At 40.6% G+C, this 13465-nt stretch overlaps 1 protein-coding gene across 1 annotated transcript in view; it reads right to left on the reverse strand.

The window, feature by feature from the left end:
• Positions 1 to 13465, reverse strand: part of LOC126108798 (synaptobrevin homolog YKT6) — a 37090-nt gene that overhangs the window by 2067 nt on the left and 21558 nt on the right. Inside the window, exon 3 of the mRNA XM_049914160.1 lies at positions 12233 to 12403. Coding sequence (XP_049770117.1) covers positions 12233 to 12403 — 171 coding nt within the window. The remainder of the gene's footprint in view (positions 1 to 12232; positions 12404 to 13465) is intronic.

Raw genomic sequence — 13465 nt, forward strand, 5'->3', positions numbered from 1 at the left:
CTGGAGAAGACGGTATAGCAACCGAGATTAAAGTGGAGAGGCAACAAAGCAATAGACAACATGACCAACATAATCCACCGGATCTGGAGAACAAAGGAGTTGCCAGAAGGATAGAAGAATGCAATTTTAGTACCAATACACAAGAAGGGGGACAAGAGAGATGCAAACAACTACAGAGGAATATTGCTACTAGAGGTCGGATACACGGTGCTGTCAAAACTATTGCTCAAGAGAGTAGAAGAACACGTAGAAAGCACAGCTGGCGACTACGAAGTGGGATTCAGGAAGGGAAGAAGTTGTGTAGAACAGATATTTATGCTGAAGCAACTGATAGAACATAGGGCCTTAAAAAACAAAAAGACAGTAATAACCTTAGTGGACTTCACAAAGGCATATGACTCCATCGACAGACAGACTCTTGTTAGGATCCTGAGGAACAGAGGACTTGATGGAACTACACAAGAACTCATAAAAGAAATTCTGACACACACAAAAGCAAGGGTGAGATTCAGAGGAGCACTGTCAGAAGAATTTGAGAGCAAGTCTGGTGTTAAACAGGGAGATGGATTGTCACCATTGTTGTTCAGTATAGCACTGGACAAAGTGATCAGGCAGTGGAGAGCAATAAACGAGGAAATGCGAATACCGAAGACCCATGTGGGGGACAAAAAGGACAACAGGGCTCAAGTGGACTGCCTAGCCTTTGCAGATGACATAGCAATAGTAAGTAAGGCAGAAGACGACACAACGACACAACTCGACAACTTAAGTGAGGTAGCCAGAGAGGTGGGACTGAGGATCGCCTATAACACCACTGCAGACTGGGAAACACCGGAAGGCACTGTGCAAATGGTGGACAAATTTAAATACCTGGGAGAATTTATAACAGGAAGGAACATGAGCAAGGAGGGAATAACAGAGAGGATAAAGAAGAAGATGAGGTCAGCCTTCTGCATGACAAAGAGATATACAATAAAAAGAATATATCCACAGAGGCAAAGATAAGGCAACAGTGAGGAATGCAGTATTATATGCTGCTGAGACGATGACACTAGGAAGAAATGAGGCAGAACAACTAGAGAAAGAAGAGAGATAAATACTAGGTCCCAAAAGAGGTGGAGAGAGGTGGCCGCGAAGACCTAGGGAAGAATTGTACCCGAACACGAGAACAATATCCGGGGAAATCAGACTCAAAAGGGCAAGGTTTGCTGGGCATGTAGTTAGGATGAGTATGGACAGAATGACGAAGAGAGTGTGGGAAACGACAGGGAGGACAAGGGGAAGACAGGAACCAAGTGGGTTGTTGAACTTCGAAAGGACTGGTTGGAATCGGGGATCAAGGTCGAAGGAAAGGAAAATTGGAGGAACAAATATACACCGACAAATAGGCAGGAGATCAATGACAGAGAAGAACACAGGAAAAGATTAGAATGTCACCAGTGGAGCCACCAGGAGAAATGGAAACTGAAGATCTTGGAAGAAGAGCGGGAGAGAAGAAGAGAAAGAATGAAGAGGTTCTGGGAGAAGAAGAGGAAAATGCAGTCCACGAAGGGGCTACCCGTGGTCCTACAGAGGCCGTAACGCAAGAAGAAGAAGAAGAAGAAGAAGAAGAAGAAAGTAGGTTTCTTACAAATTTCTCATATGAACCATCCTAGAATATTGCTCAGGTTTGTTGTACCTATAGCAAATTAAGACTCACAAGGGGGGCAGTGTACATGTACTAAGGTTACAGTTTTGCTTGCCCCACTGTAGGACTTCATGGGAATGGTAAAACCTGTAGTTTCAGATGATTTAAGATAAATGATAACCATCTGTGAAAGCTTACTAACAAAAGTTTCCAAGCAGCATTGAAGGTGGTTAGTACAGCAAAAAAAAATGTTTTTCCACATTCAATTTTTATCTCATAAAATTTGCAATTTTCCGAATAAAATGATATATATAAACTCACACGGGAAGTATTTTATTTTATTTTTTTAAATATAATCTACACCGGTTGAAAATGTTAAAATTTTTTAAATGCGTTACTTCAAGATCTAATAAAATCGGCAATTTTTTATATTGGAGGCTGTAGATTGCTGTGTTGTAAAGGTTAAATTACGTGTTTGTATTGGTGGCATTGTCAAAAACAGTATCATATTGTTTCATAGTATAGACACGCATTGTATGTTGAAGTGCTAATGTTTTTCCAAGGAAAAGTGACTGACTGATTGGTAAATCTCTCAAAAAGTAAAGTATGACACCAAAACAAACTGTTTATAAGAAACGTGGATTTCATGGTAATAGATTTTCGAATAAAGAGAAACATTGTGTTCTACATTTGACGTGTGAACTTACAGATGATGAAATACAGGCAAACTCGTCAGTATCTAGAGAAACACCCATTAGTGCTTCGAAGGTTAAAATAAAACATTGTGATAGACAGTTTTCTCAAAAGGGAAGTGATGTAAATGGTAGGTTAAGTTATATTCTGATAGATTTACACATCATAACAAGGATGTTAAGTGAATGTGTGTGTTGCAAAATATATGGAGGGCCAGTTAGTTTACATGAAGACAGTGAGGTATCAAATGGACCTGCCAGGGAACTTATCATTAATTGTACCAGTTGTAAATATACTCATTCATTTTGGAATTCTGATAAGTGTAAAGATAATTATTTTGAAGTAAATGTTAGGTGGTTTTATGGATTGAGAGCTATTGGCAAAGGACACACTGCAGCAGAAACAATGTGTGCCGTGACAAATATGCCAGGCCCACCTTGTAAAATCGACAAGTGTGGAGGATTTATTGGAGCTGCTGTGGAATCTGTTGAATGTGAGTCAATGAAAGGTGCTGCAAATTGAAGCTGTTGAAATAAATGATGGTATGACTGACATACCAGTAGCTTTTGACGGCACTTGGCAGAAGTGCGGCTGCAGTTCTAAGAATTCTGTTGCTACGGTGACCAGTGTGGATACTGGAAAGGTAATATATTTCCAGATTTTAACCAAACATTGTTATAAGTGTAAATCAGGGAATGAAGAAGGCCATATCTGTGGCAGAAATTATGAAGGAACAGGTGATGGTATGGAGGCCTCTGCAGCTATTTAAATTTTTAGTCAATCTGTGAATGACAGGGGAGTGTGTTAGGCTACATTCTTAGGTGATGAAGATTGGTTGGTTGGTTGGTTGGTTTGGGGAAGGAGACCAGACAGCGTGGTCATCGGTCTCATAGGATTGGGAAGGAAGTCGGCCGTGCCCTTTCAGAGGAACCATCCCGGCATTTGCCTGGAGTGATTTAGGGAAATCACGGAAAACCTAAATCAGGATGGCCGGACGCGGGATTGAACCATCGTCCCCCCGAATGCGAGTCCAGTGTCTAACCACTGCGCCACCCCGCTCGGTAGGTGATGGAGACTCAAAAGCATATAACAGTGTAGTAGCTGCTCAGTCTTATGGCGAGAAGATTATCACAAAACTGGAATGTGTTGGTCATGTCCAGAAGAGGGTGGGCACCAGACTGAGGAAGCTGAAACAAAGTTTGAGAGACAAGAAACTCTGATGGCAAAACCATAAGAGGCAGGCTAACAGACAAAATGATTGATGAACTACAGCAGTATTATGGGACGGCCATTAGAAATAATACTGAGGATTTGTTGAAAATGAAGCCGGCATTATGGGCTACCTTCTTTCACAGACTGTCAACTGATGAAAAACCAGTACATCTCCTTTTCCCTCCTGGACCTGACTCATGGTGCAATTACCACAATGCCCAGTACTCCCACAGTTCATACAGCCATAAACATTCCATCCCAGCAGCAAATACCCGGCAAATTCTGAATTACTGAAGAAGTGAAACTTCCTGGCAGATTAAAACTGTGTGCCCGACCGAGACTCGAACTCGGGACCTTTGCCTTTCGCGGGCAAGTGCTCTACCATCTGAGCTACCGAAGCACGACTCACGCCCGGTACTCACAGCTTTACTTCTGCCAGTATCTCGTCTCCTACCTTCCAAACTTTACAGAAGCTCTCCTGCAAAACTTGCAGAACTAGCACTCCTGAAAGAAAGTGTCCTGAAGAAGTGTCTGCATGGTCAGACTCAAAATCCCAATGAGTCATTCAATGCTCTTATATGGACTAGCTTACCAAAAAATGTTTTTTTTTTGGAATGAAGACACTAAAGTGCGGGTCAGTGATGCTGTTATTGCTTTTAATGATGGCAACATTCGTAGGGTGAAAGTGCTACGGCATACGGGAATTAACCATGGAGCAAACTGCATCAGAGAACTTGAACGGATGAACAAGGTTCACACTGATAAGGCAGAGTATGCAGCAGAGTTGGCCACTAAGTAGCCCAGAAAGAAGAAAAACATGGAAAAAGATCGAGAAGATGATATACAGTATAGCGAGGGTTTTTCTGAGTGACTAAAAATAAAAAAATTAAGCATATATTAATAGAGTTACAGTCTTCTGAAACTTTAGAAGGCGTTCCAGAAAAATTACATTTCTTTTGCATTTTTCCCTAAATCTCAGAAACCACTTCAAGTAGAGTATTCAAATTTTCAGGGAGTAATAACATACATATCCTGAGTCTACTGAACTAAAAGAAGAACATAATGTTATGTATAATTATAATTATTTAGGATAATGTACAGAAAATTACGCAAAACTTTAACTGTGTAGTTAAAAAATTGTATTTCTGAAAGAAGTGGCTGAAGTGCAATTATTGTAGTTAAGTAGACTCAGAATTCACAGTTTAATGTCCTGTAAAAGTTTCATGTCAATGGCTACAGTGGTTCCTGAAACACACGGAAACCAAGTCACTAAATTAACATAGTCAGGATTGGGCATTCAAACTCCCCTTAATTGAGGAATATAGTAATATACTACAACCATCTATTGTCACTCCCACAGGATATATGATAAGTTTAGGCACCTTACAGTACTCACAAAGGCATTTAAGCATCTATTTATTTACCTATCTGAGTCCAAAGAACACTAAAATACAATATAATAAAAACTACAATCCAATATTATTACAGAGAATTTTATGCTTCACAAGTCAAATGTTCGGCAACCAGAATGGCACAGTTATTCACTGCAAACAACTCTTCCACATCACACGGTTCGTTCAGGATACTGCAGCCCAACAAATGTTCATAGTACCACTTGCCCCACATTCACAACATTCATCATCACTAACAGCCCACTTCTTCAAATTAGTCTCTCATCTTGTCACCTCTGTTCTCAACCTGCTGACAGTTTCTCAGCCTGATACTAGCTTCTCTTTTGGTGTCCGTAATCATTCAGGAGACTGTTCTCCACAGCTAAGCATGGTGGGCTTTTGCTGAACTCAGAATTAGTGCAATTGTAAGTAGGAAGCTGCTTCTGGATTTCAGTCGTGATGGACAAGTGAGGGTTCCAAACAATGGATGCTTGAGATATGTTTCTCGCTTCTTGTTCTCATTATCTGCTGCCGCCTTTCTTATATCTGGAGGTGCTACTCCCACGAGTGGAAATGTCTTAGAACTTTTATCTGTTACGGAGTAGGATCACCCGACTGTGATGAATAAAGGTTTATTGGCATTACCGCAACCAAATGCCTTTTGTTTTGTTCTTCAATTTTTATTATCCTGTTACTGGTTTCGTACCACCTAGATATTCATCACCAGATGTTCATTGATTGTCTGTTCCAGTGTTGGGTCGTGTAGCTATGGCAAGATGCATAAACAAAACATAAGAACTAAGTGGGGCAAGAATTATTCATGTTATGAGGTAGATTTTGTTGCATTACTTACAGTTATTAGTATCCATTGGTTGGATGTTGGTGTACACAGTACTCTGGAAAACATAATGTTTTCTGACGACGTTAATTGTAGTGCACTTTACACACTTGTTCACAGGTACCGTGTTCCATATTTTTTAAAAATGCGAATAACCCAAGGAGTACAGCTAAAGTTATGTCGAAGAGTTTGTGTTATGGTAGATTGTCTCTTTCTTCAGACTTGTAATACACACTGGCATCAGTAAGTATACAGGGTGAAAAGTATTTAAACCGACAAACTCTGGGAGGTTGTAGGGGACATCAAAACAAATATTTTTCCCTAATGTCATTTTTTCCTATGAGGACTATTTAAACTGGTGGAGGCCGTATTACGCTCTTCAGTTATTAGAGGGCGTATTACACTCTTCAGTTGTAGGCAACTGCTGTCCACCAGTGTAGCAGTGCATTGTCTGTTTACTAATGGAGCGATACACCTGGAGTGAGTACAGTGATATGGTTGGTGCGTACTACGTAGCATACCACAACGGACGAGCTGCAGAGCGGGATTATCAACAACAATATCCTAATCACCGTATCCCGCATCATACGACGTTTGCTGCTGTGTGCCAACATCTGCGTCAGGCAGGGTCATTTAGCAGATTACCTGGACAGGGACACCGTCACACGGTAAGAATGCTGCAATTTGAGGAAGGTGTCTTGCAGCATGTGGAGCGGGCTCCTTCAATCAGCACTTGTGCAACTGCACGTAACATGGGGACGAATCAGATGAATGTAAGAACAGTCCTTCGAGAGAAATTGTTACGTCCGTTTCACTTACAGCGTGTCCACAACCTGGAACCAGTTGATTATCCACCCACAGCACAGTTTTCACAGTGGTAACTGGAACAGTGTGAAATGCATCCTACATTTCCATTCTCTGTGTTTTTTACTGATGAAGCAATGTTTGCGCATGATGGAGTCTTCAACATGCACAATTTGGATGTTTGGAGTGAGGATAACCCACATGCCACAGTTACTAGTGCTCATCAAGTGCGGTTCTTCGTTAATGTGTGGGTCAGTGTTGTTGGGGACTGTTTAATTGGGCCGTATCTGCTACCTGGCCCATTAAATGGCAGGCATTATTACAACTTTCTTGCCAGAGAATTGCCAGAATTGCTGGAAAACGTCCCACTCCCTACAAGCACGTGGTTCCAACATAACAGGGCGCCGGCACATTTCAGTTGTCGTGTGCGTCGATTCCTGGACCGACGGTTCCCAGAAACGTGGATTGGCAGAGGTGGTCCTGTACTGTCGCCTGCTCGATCCCCAGATATGTCCCCTCTGGACTTTTTTGTGTGGGGAGAGATGCACAACCTTGTTTACGCAACTCTTGTTGCATCAGAAGAGGATCTGGCTGCCCGGATAGTAGCAGCAGCAGGAACAATTCAGGATACTCCTGGGGTTTTTTACCCCGTGTCAGACAGAACATGATCAGACAATGTAACCTTTGTTTACGTGTCAATGGAGGAATTTTTGAAAATCTACTGTAAATGAAATTGGGTTGTGTTAATGTCTCAGTCATAAAAAAAATGGAAAAGTGTTTGCTGGTTTAATTAATTTGGTGCCAGAGAAATCTTCCTCTACCAGTTTAAATACTACTCATAGGGAAAAATGACATTTGGGAAAAATATTTGTTTTGATGTCCCCTACAACCTCCCAGAGTTTGTCGGTTTAAATACTTTTCACCCCGTATATCTATTTCTCTGTGGCAAAATTAATATGTAGCAATATGGTAAAACTGACAAGTACAATTTATAAAATCTAATCTCTTTATAACATCTCATAATGTGAACAATTTTCGCCACACTCAGTGTTTACATGTTTTGTTTAAACATCTTGCCAAAAATGGTTCAAATGGCTCTGAGCACTATGGGAGTTAACATCTGCGGTCATCAGTCCCCTAGACTTAGAACTACTTAAACCTAACTAACCTAAGGACATCACACACATCCGTGCCCAAGGCAGGATTTGAACCTGCGACCGTAGCATTCGCGCAGTTCCAGACTGAAGCGCCTAGAACCGCTCTGCCACCGCAGCTGGCACATCTTGCCAAAGCTACACACAACTCCCATACTGCTGCAGACAATCAATAAATACGTACTATCTGATGAATTGCTAGATGTTCCGAAATTGGTAATGGGATAATAAAAAAAGGCGCTTGGTTGCAGTAATTTCAAGAAACCTTTGGAAATATCTTGTTGACTGCGGCTGGTCACAGACACCCTATGACTATGTGGCAGCCCGTCTCGTACGGAGCCACATCGACACGGTTAGTACGTGCAGAGTTCCTCCATATTGAAGCAGCATACTCCCCAGCAGAGAAACAGAGAGTGAGCAGGGCTGTGCTTCCCGTGTGGTGCTCGTCAGCTTGCAGGTAAGGTCGTTCCTGGTCCATACCTTCTGTCTGGTCACTATACATCGTCGTTTGTAGGTTAAGGCAAAATACAACTCAAATCAAGGTACAGGGGGTGGGCACGGCAATTCAGAGTGCGTGCTTTCCAGGTGATGTTCAACTTTCTCCCCGTATCCTTATTGTGTATGTAAAATGCACAAACTTGAGTTTTATCTGGATTGGGTTTCAAGCAGTCTTCTTCGCGGTAGTCATTCTTCCCATAGTCAGTGAGCAAAGGCAATGGGAAGTGCTAATTCCTTCAACAATGGGTACTGCCCTCTGCTACAATTTCGCCTCGGTAGGCAGAATATGGATGCAAACAGCAGGTAGGCAGACGGTACATATCCTGACACAGCAAGTAATAATTAATTTGATAATTGAGGTAAGTGTGGTGGTGATTGGGGGGGGGGGGGGGGGGGGGGGGGGGGGGGGGGAGTTTAAAAGTGTAGAGGGAGACTGAGTCATCAAAGAGTAAAGGGAATTTTTGTTTTTCTTAAAGAATCTTTCTTTATTCATTAACACCTAATTTGTTCCCCTCAAAGCAATCCCCCTCAAATATAATACACATGTTCCAGCAAATTTTCTAATCTTGGAAGCACTTCTGGAACTCAGTTTTCATGACAGTTTTCAGCTCCTTCGGCAATTCTGTTTTTACCTCATCAATTGTGGTGAACTGACATCCTTTCACGGTTCTCTTTAGACTCAGGAAGAGAAAGAAGTCACAAGGGACCACATGCACTGAATATGGTTTTGTTTTTTGCCAAAAAATCTTGCACAAGCACTGAGATGTGAGATTTTGAACGTTTTCTTCAGATTTCTCCAGCAAATGGTGTATAACTTCCAGATAGTATTCTTTATTAACCATACAATCACAAAACGGAACTCATGATACACTGTCCCAGTGTAATCGAAGGAAACAGTGAGAAGAACCTTCACATGTGATCAAACTTCTGACGAAGCAAGCTGGGATAATTTTAATTCCTCCCTATGCCTCCTTAAAATTCAATTTTTCATTTTGACTTAATTAACATTAACATACATGAGTATAATCTGCATTTTCATAAAAGAGAAAGATTGGCCCTTAGTTTTAAAGAATATAACACCAGATCTAATTTTGTGTTTAGTTTAATGTATGTAATTGATTTTCCAATTTATTTTGACTATTACTAGTTAGTATCTTTCATTGTAGGGCGAAATCAGTAATTGTTTCGTAACAGATTCTGTTGACAGATAAACAAATGTAAATTCTGCACTAAGTACAAACATTTGGAGGAACAACTAATCGTAAATTAAAGGATGTATTTAGATCTATTAGAAACATCTTAGCAAAGCCAGCCCTTAATCAATTTCAAAGTAATTAACAGTTTTGTCAGGAGTATTGTCTGCATAACTATAAGCCAGCCCTTAATCAATTTCAAAGTAATTAACAGTTTTGTCAGAAGTATTGTCTGCATAACTATACAGGTCGATTTCATGATTTAAACAAATAATTCGGCCTAACCCTTGTAAAAGAATTAACTGTTAAAAAGAACAAATTTTTTGATGTATTCAGTTAACTTAATGAGTTAAGTTTTAATTGAAATTTCTGTAAGTTAAACTTCGAACAGTGTGTAGTTTCAGCACTTATTTTTGTGAGGATATATAAAGGCCCGATTTTTGTTTACAAGATACTCAGTCCACGGCAGAGTTTCAGATGAGGAACCTGTCTTGCTTAGAATGAAACAATGCATCAACTTAACCGTGAAGTAAGTGTTACAACAATAGGTCATGTGTTAAAGCTATGACAGTGACTGTTCCAATTTATTTGAAGGACTGAACTATGTGGTTATCTTATTACTGCTCGTAGGTGTTCAACAGTAAACTATTGTAGCAGTATGTGGAGGTTCACCTGCGAACTATTAATGAGGCTTATGGAAAGTTTAAACAATAGTGCACTGGCCATATATTAAATGTGTATATGGAGGTTGTGAAAAGTGAAAGTAAACATCTGTGAAATGCAACTGTGCTAGACTATTTACAATAGTCAGTGTCCAAATTACAAACCCCATTTTTCAGCCAGTGTAGCAACGCAGTACATTGACACTGAGGACAACATACAAAACGAAGAACTAAAGCAGGCGGAACCGCTACATACTTCTCTAATTTTTTTCAGTTTGGCTATTCAGGCAGTTTCCATCACGGCAATAGGGCCTCAGTTTTGACGTCATACCTGTATACCCATATTTAGTCAATGGTTTAACCTTCTGGATTGTTGTCAATGTTATTCAGCAATTCCTAAGTTATGTATATGTGACATCTTTTTTTTGTCAAGATTCAACCAGTTCGGAACAAACTTTGCATCTACACATTTCTGCCCAAAACATCTGAAAAAATTACTTGGCATGAGCCACAGGCTATGCCAAAATCAGCAGCAACCTTTCTTATGGTGATTCAGTGATTTTCCAGAATCATTTTCTTTACTACTTCCACATTGTCACTACTAATTCATGTGCCAGAGCACCCACTGCAGACATCTCCTTCACAACCCTCTTTGAAACTTTTAGACCACTCGTAAACCCGTTGTCTTACAACTTTATGCCATTCTTCAAGCAAAATTTAATGCTAATTCTTTGATCCATCCTTTTCAAAAGTAAAAATTCACCAAGCACACAAAAACACATACAACATTTTTGGTTGTTAGCAATAAACTAAATATTCAAAACAGCTCAAACTGCAAACACACATCAGGAACATGTGTATCAATAAGATAAAAAAATTTTGAAAATTGAATGCTTGAAGCCAACAAAATTAAAAAAAAAAATTGCTATTACCTTTTGATCACACCTCGTACCTGTATGTAGGTTGCAGGATAGACTAATGTGGAAAGCTGCATCAGACCAGTCTTCGGACTTCAGAAATTTGGAGCAAATGGGCTTGCTCTGTGAACTAAGTCTGTGTAGTTTGGTACAGGAAAAGGAGATTAAAGAGGAGAACGGGATGGAGTGGTCATGGAGGGGCGAGGGTGAGATATATATTTAAAAAGAAAGATGATGAGACTTACCAAACAAAAGTGCTGGCAGGTCGATAGACACACAAAGAAACACAAACATACACACAAAATTCTAGCTTTCGCAACCAACGGTTGCCTTGTCAGGAAAGAGGGAAGGAGAGGGAAAGACAGAAGGATATGGGTTTTAAGGGAGAGGGTAAGGAGTCATTCCAATCCCGGGAGCGGAAAGACTTACCTTAGGGGGAAAAAAGGACAGGTGTACACTCGCGCACACACACACATATCCATCTGCATATACACAGACACAAGCAGACATGTCTGCTTGTGTCTGTGTATATGCGGATGGATATGTGTGTGTGTGTGTGCCCACAATGAGTGCAACACAGAGGTTGCAGCTTAGCTTTTAGATCGTATGGCTGCTTTCACAGGTGGCCCTACATTTAATGGGGATAGGAGAGGACTGGGGTAGGTGGCAGTGAAAGAATATGTGGGACAGTTTTTGCATCTAGGTCTACTGCAAGGATACGAGCCATGGTGCAAGGGGTGGAGTAGAGAGATATGAATATTGCATCGGTTAGAGAAGCAGTGGAATTCCACGGTGGGAGGGGTGGAGAAAATATTGGGGACGACATTCCTCATGTCAGGACTCAACAGGAAGTAGGTGATACCCTGATGGGGAGTGTGATTCAGTTGCCCCAGTGTTGGATGATACTGGGTCAGAAGAGGAGTGCTCCTGTGTGCATATAGGAGGTGCTAGGTGACTGGAGAGATCTGTTTCTGGGCAAGACTGGAAGGGTAATATCTGTCTGTGAAGGCATTTGCGAGACCCTCTGTACATTTAGTGAGGGACTGATCATCACTACAGACGCGACGATCATGGGTGGCTGGACATCCCTCTCGTGGAAGTCTCTCTCTTTGCACACTATCAATAATTTCAACTGTACAGCTCGTATTTCTACACCTTTCGTACCAACCTCTGCGCTCACACTGAGAATGAAATGGGAAAACTACCTTCACGTACATAAATGGACAGCCTTTCAAGCACTCACCAGAATGATCTTTGTCTCGTCCAGCTCCTCCTGAATTTTTGTCATCGGGTCCGCCTCACGAGGGTTCTGGTAGCGTGCCAGGTACGTGTTTATCTGTGGGAATGCCACTGCCTGTTCATCCGCCGTCGGCCATGACGAAGCAGGAATCTTTGTGGCGAATTCATCCAGCACCTATGTAATGTGCATTAGTCAGCACTTTAACTCCAATGCCTACTATAGCTAATGAAAATAAGTAGCAGAGATTTATAATGAAAGAGAAAAGAAAAAAATACAGCTAAAATAAAATTTCAAAAAATGGAAATTCCAGCATGGGCGAAAACAACATTTCATCTACGCGATGAGTAGCAATCTACCATAATTCATACGGGTTTTTAAAATAATAATAATAATAATGTGGCTGGAAGCATAGAATGCCATTAACCAATAAAATGCTGCTACAATGACTCTTTATTCTGTATGGTGTATAGTTAGCTTTTGAATCACATATTCAGTAACTTCACTCACAAGGGTTTTTTTTTAACTCTGTTTCCTAATAATCTTATAAACCACTTCAATATCAATTATGGAAATCTAATTCCAAATCACATGCTCATATTATTAATTATGTTTCAAGTGTGTTATGAAGCAGAATGTACTGAAATCTGTATCAAATTTCAATTCATTAGATTATTTACTTTAGCTAATATTGGGTGGTAGGTAATGCTCAATTGTAATGTACTACTTCCGAAGATGCACATCATAATAGCAACACTTAGCAGTATCCTCATATGCTCAAAACCTATTACACAGATGTAACAAGTAGGTGCCACATTACAACTGTTTACCCCTTGTTGTGGAGTAAACTGAACCCACCAATATCTGATGTCGGCTTCGCCAAATAGCATAATGGTGTTCAGGCATGCGATACATGCAAACAGAAAGATATAGAACACTGATGGTATTTCTGCTATTTTGTCAAAAGCTGACATATTGAGCCCATGGCTGTGTACAAAATATAGGTTGAATTTTACACAGAAGATTACAGCAAACGCCCACTTTTTACAATGCTATTTATTTATTTATTTATTTATTTAAACAGTGCCACTACCAGTTTTGAACTGCTAGGTTCATCTTCAGACGGCTAGTTCACGTTTTACATTACATTTCATGTTTTGTTTCCCCACCTGACGAAACGTCCTTCGGGAGGCGATGCCCTACAGCTAGAACAAGATGTGAGATAACGTCTTTTAATTG

The sequence above is a fragment of the Schistocerca cancellata genome, chromosome 11 (assembly GCF_023864275.1).
Source record: "Schistocerca cancellata isolate TAMUIC-IGC-003103 chromosome 11, iqSchCanc2.1, whole genome shotgun sequence".
Classification (NCBI taxonomy): Eukaryota; Metazoa; Arthropoda; class Insecta; order Orthoptera; family Acrididae; genus Schistocerca; species Schistocerca cancellata.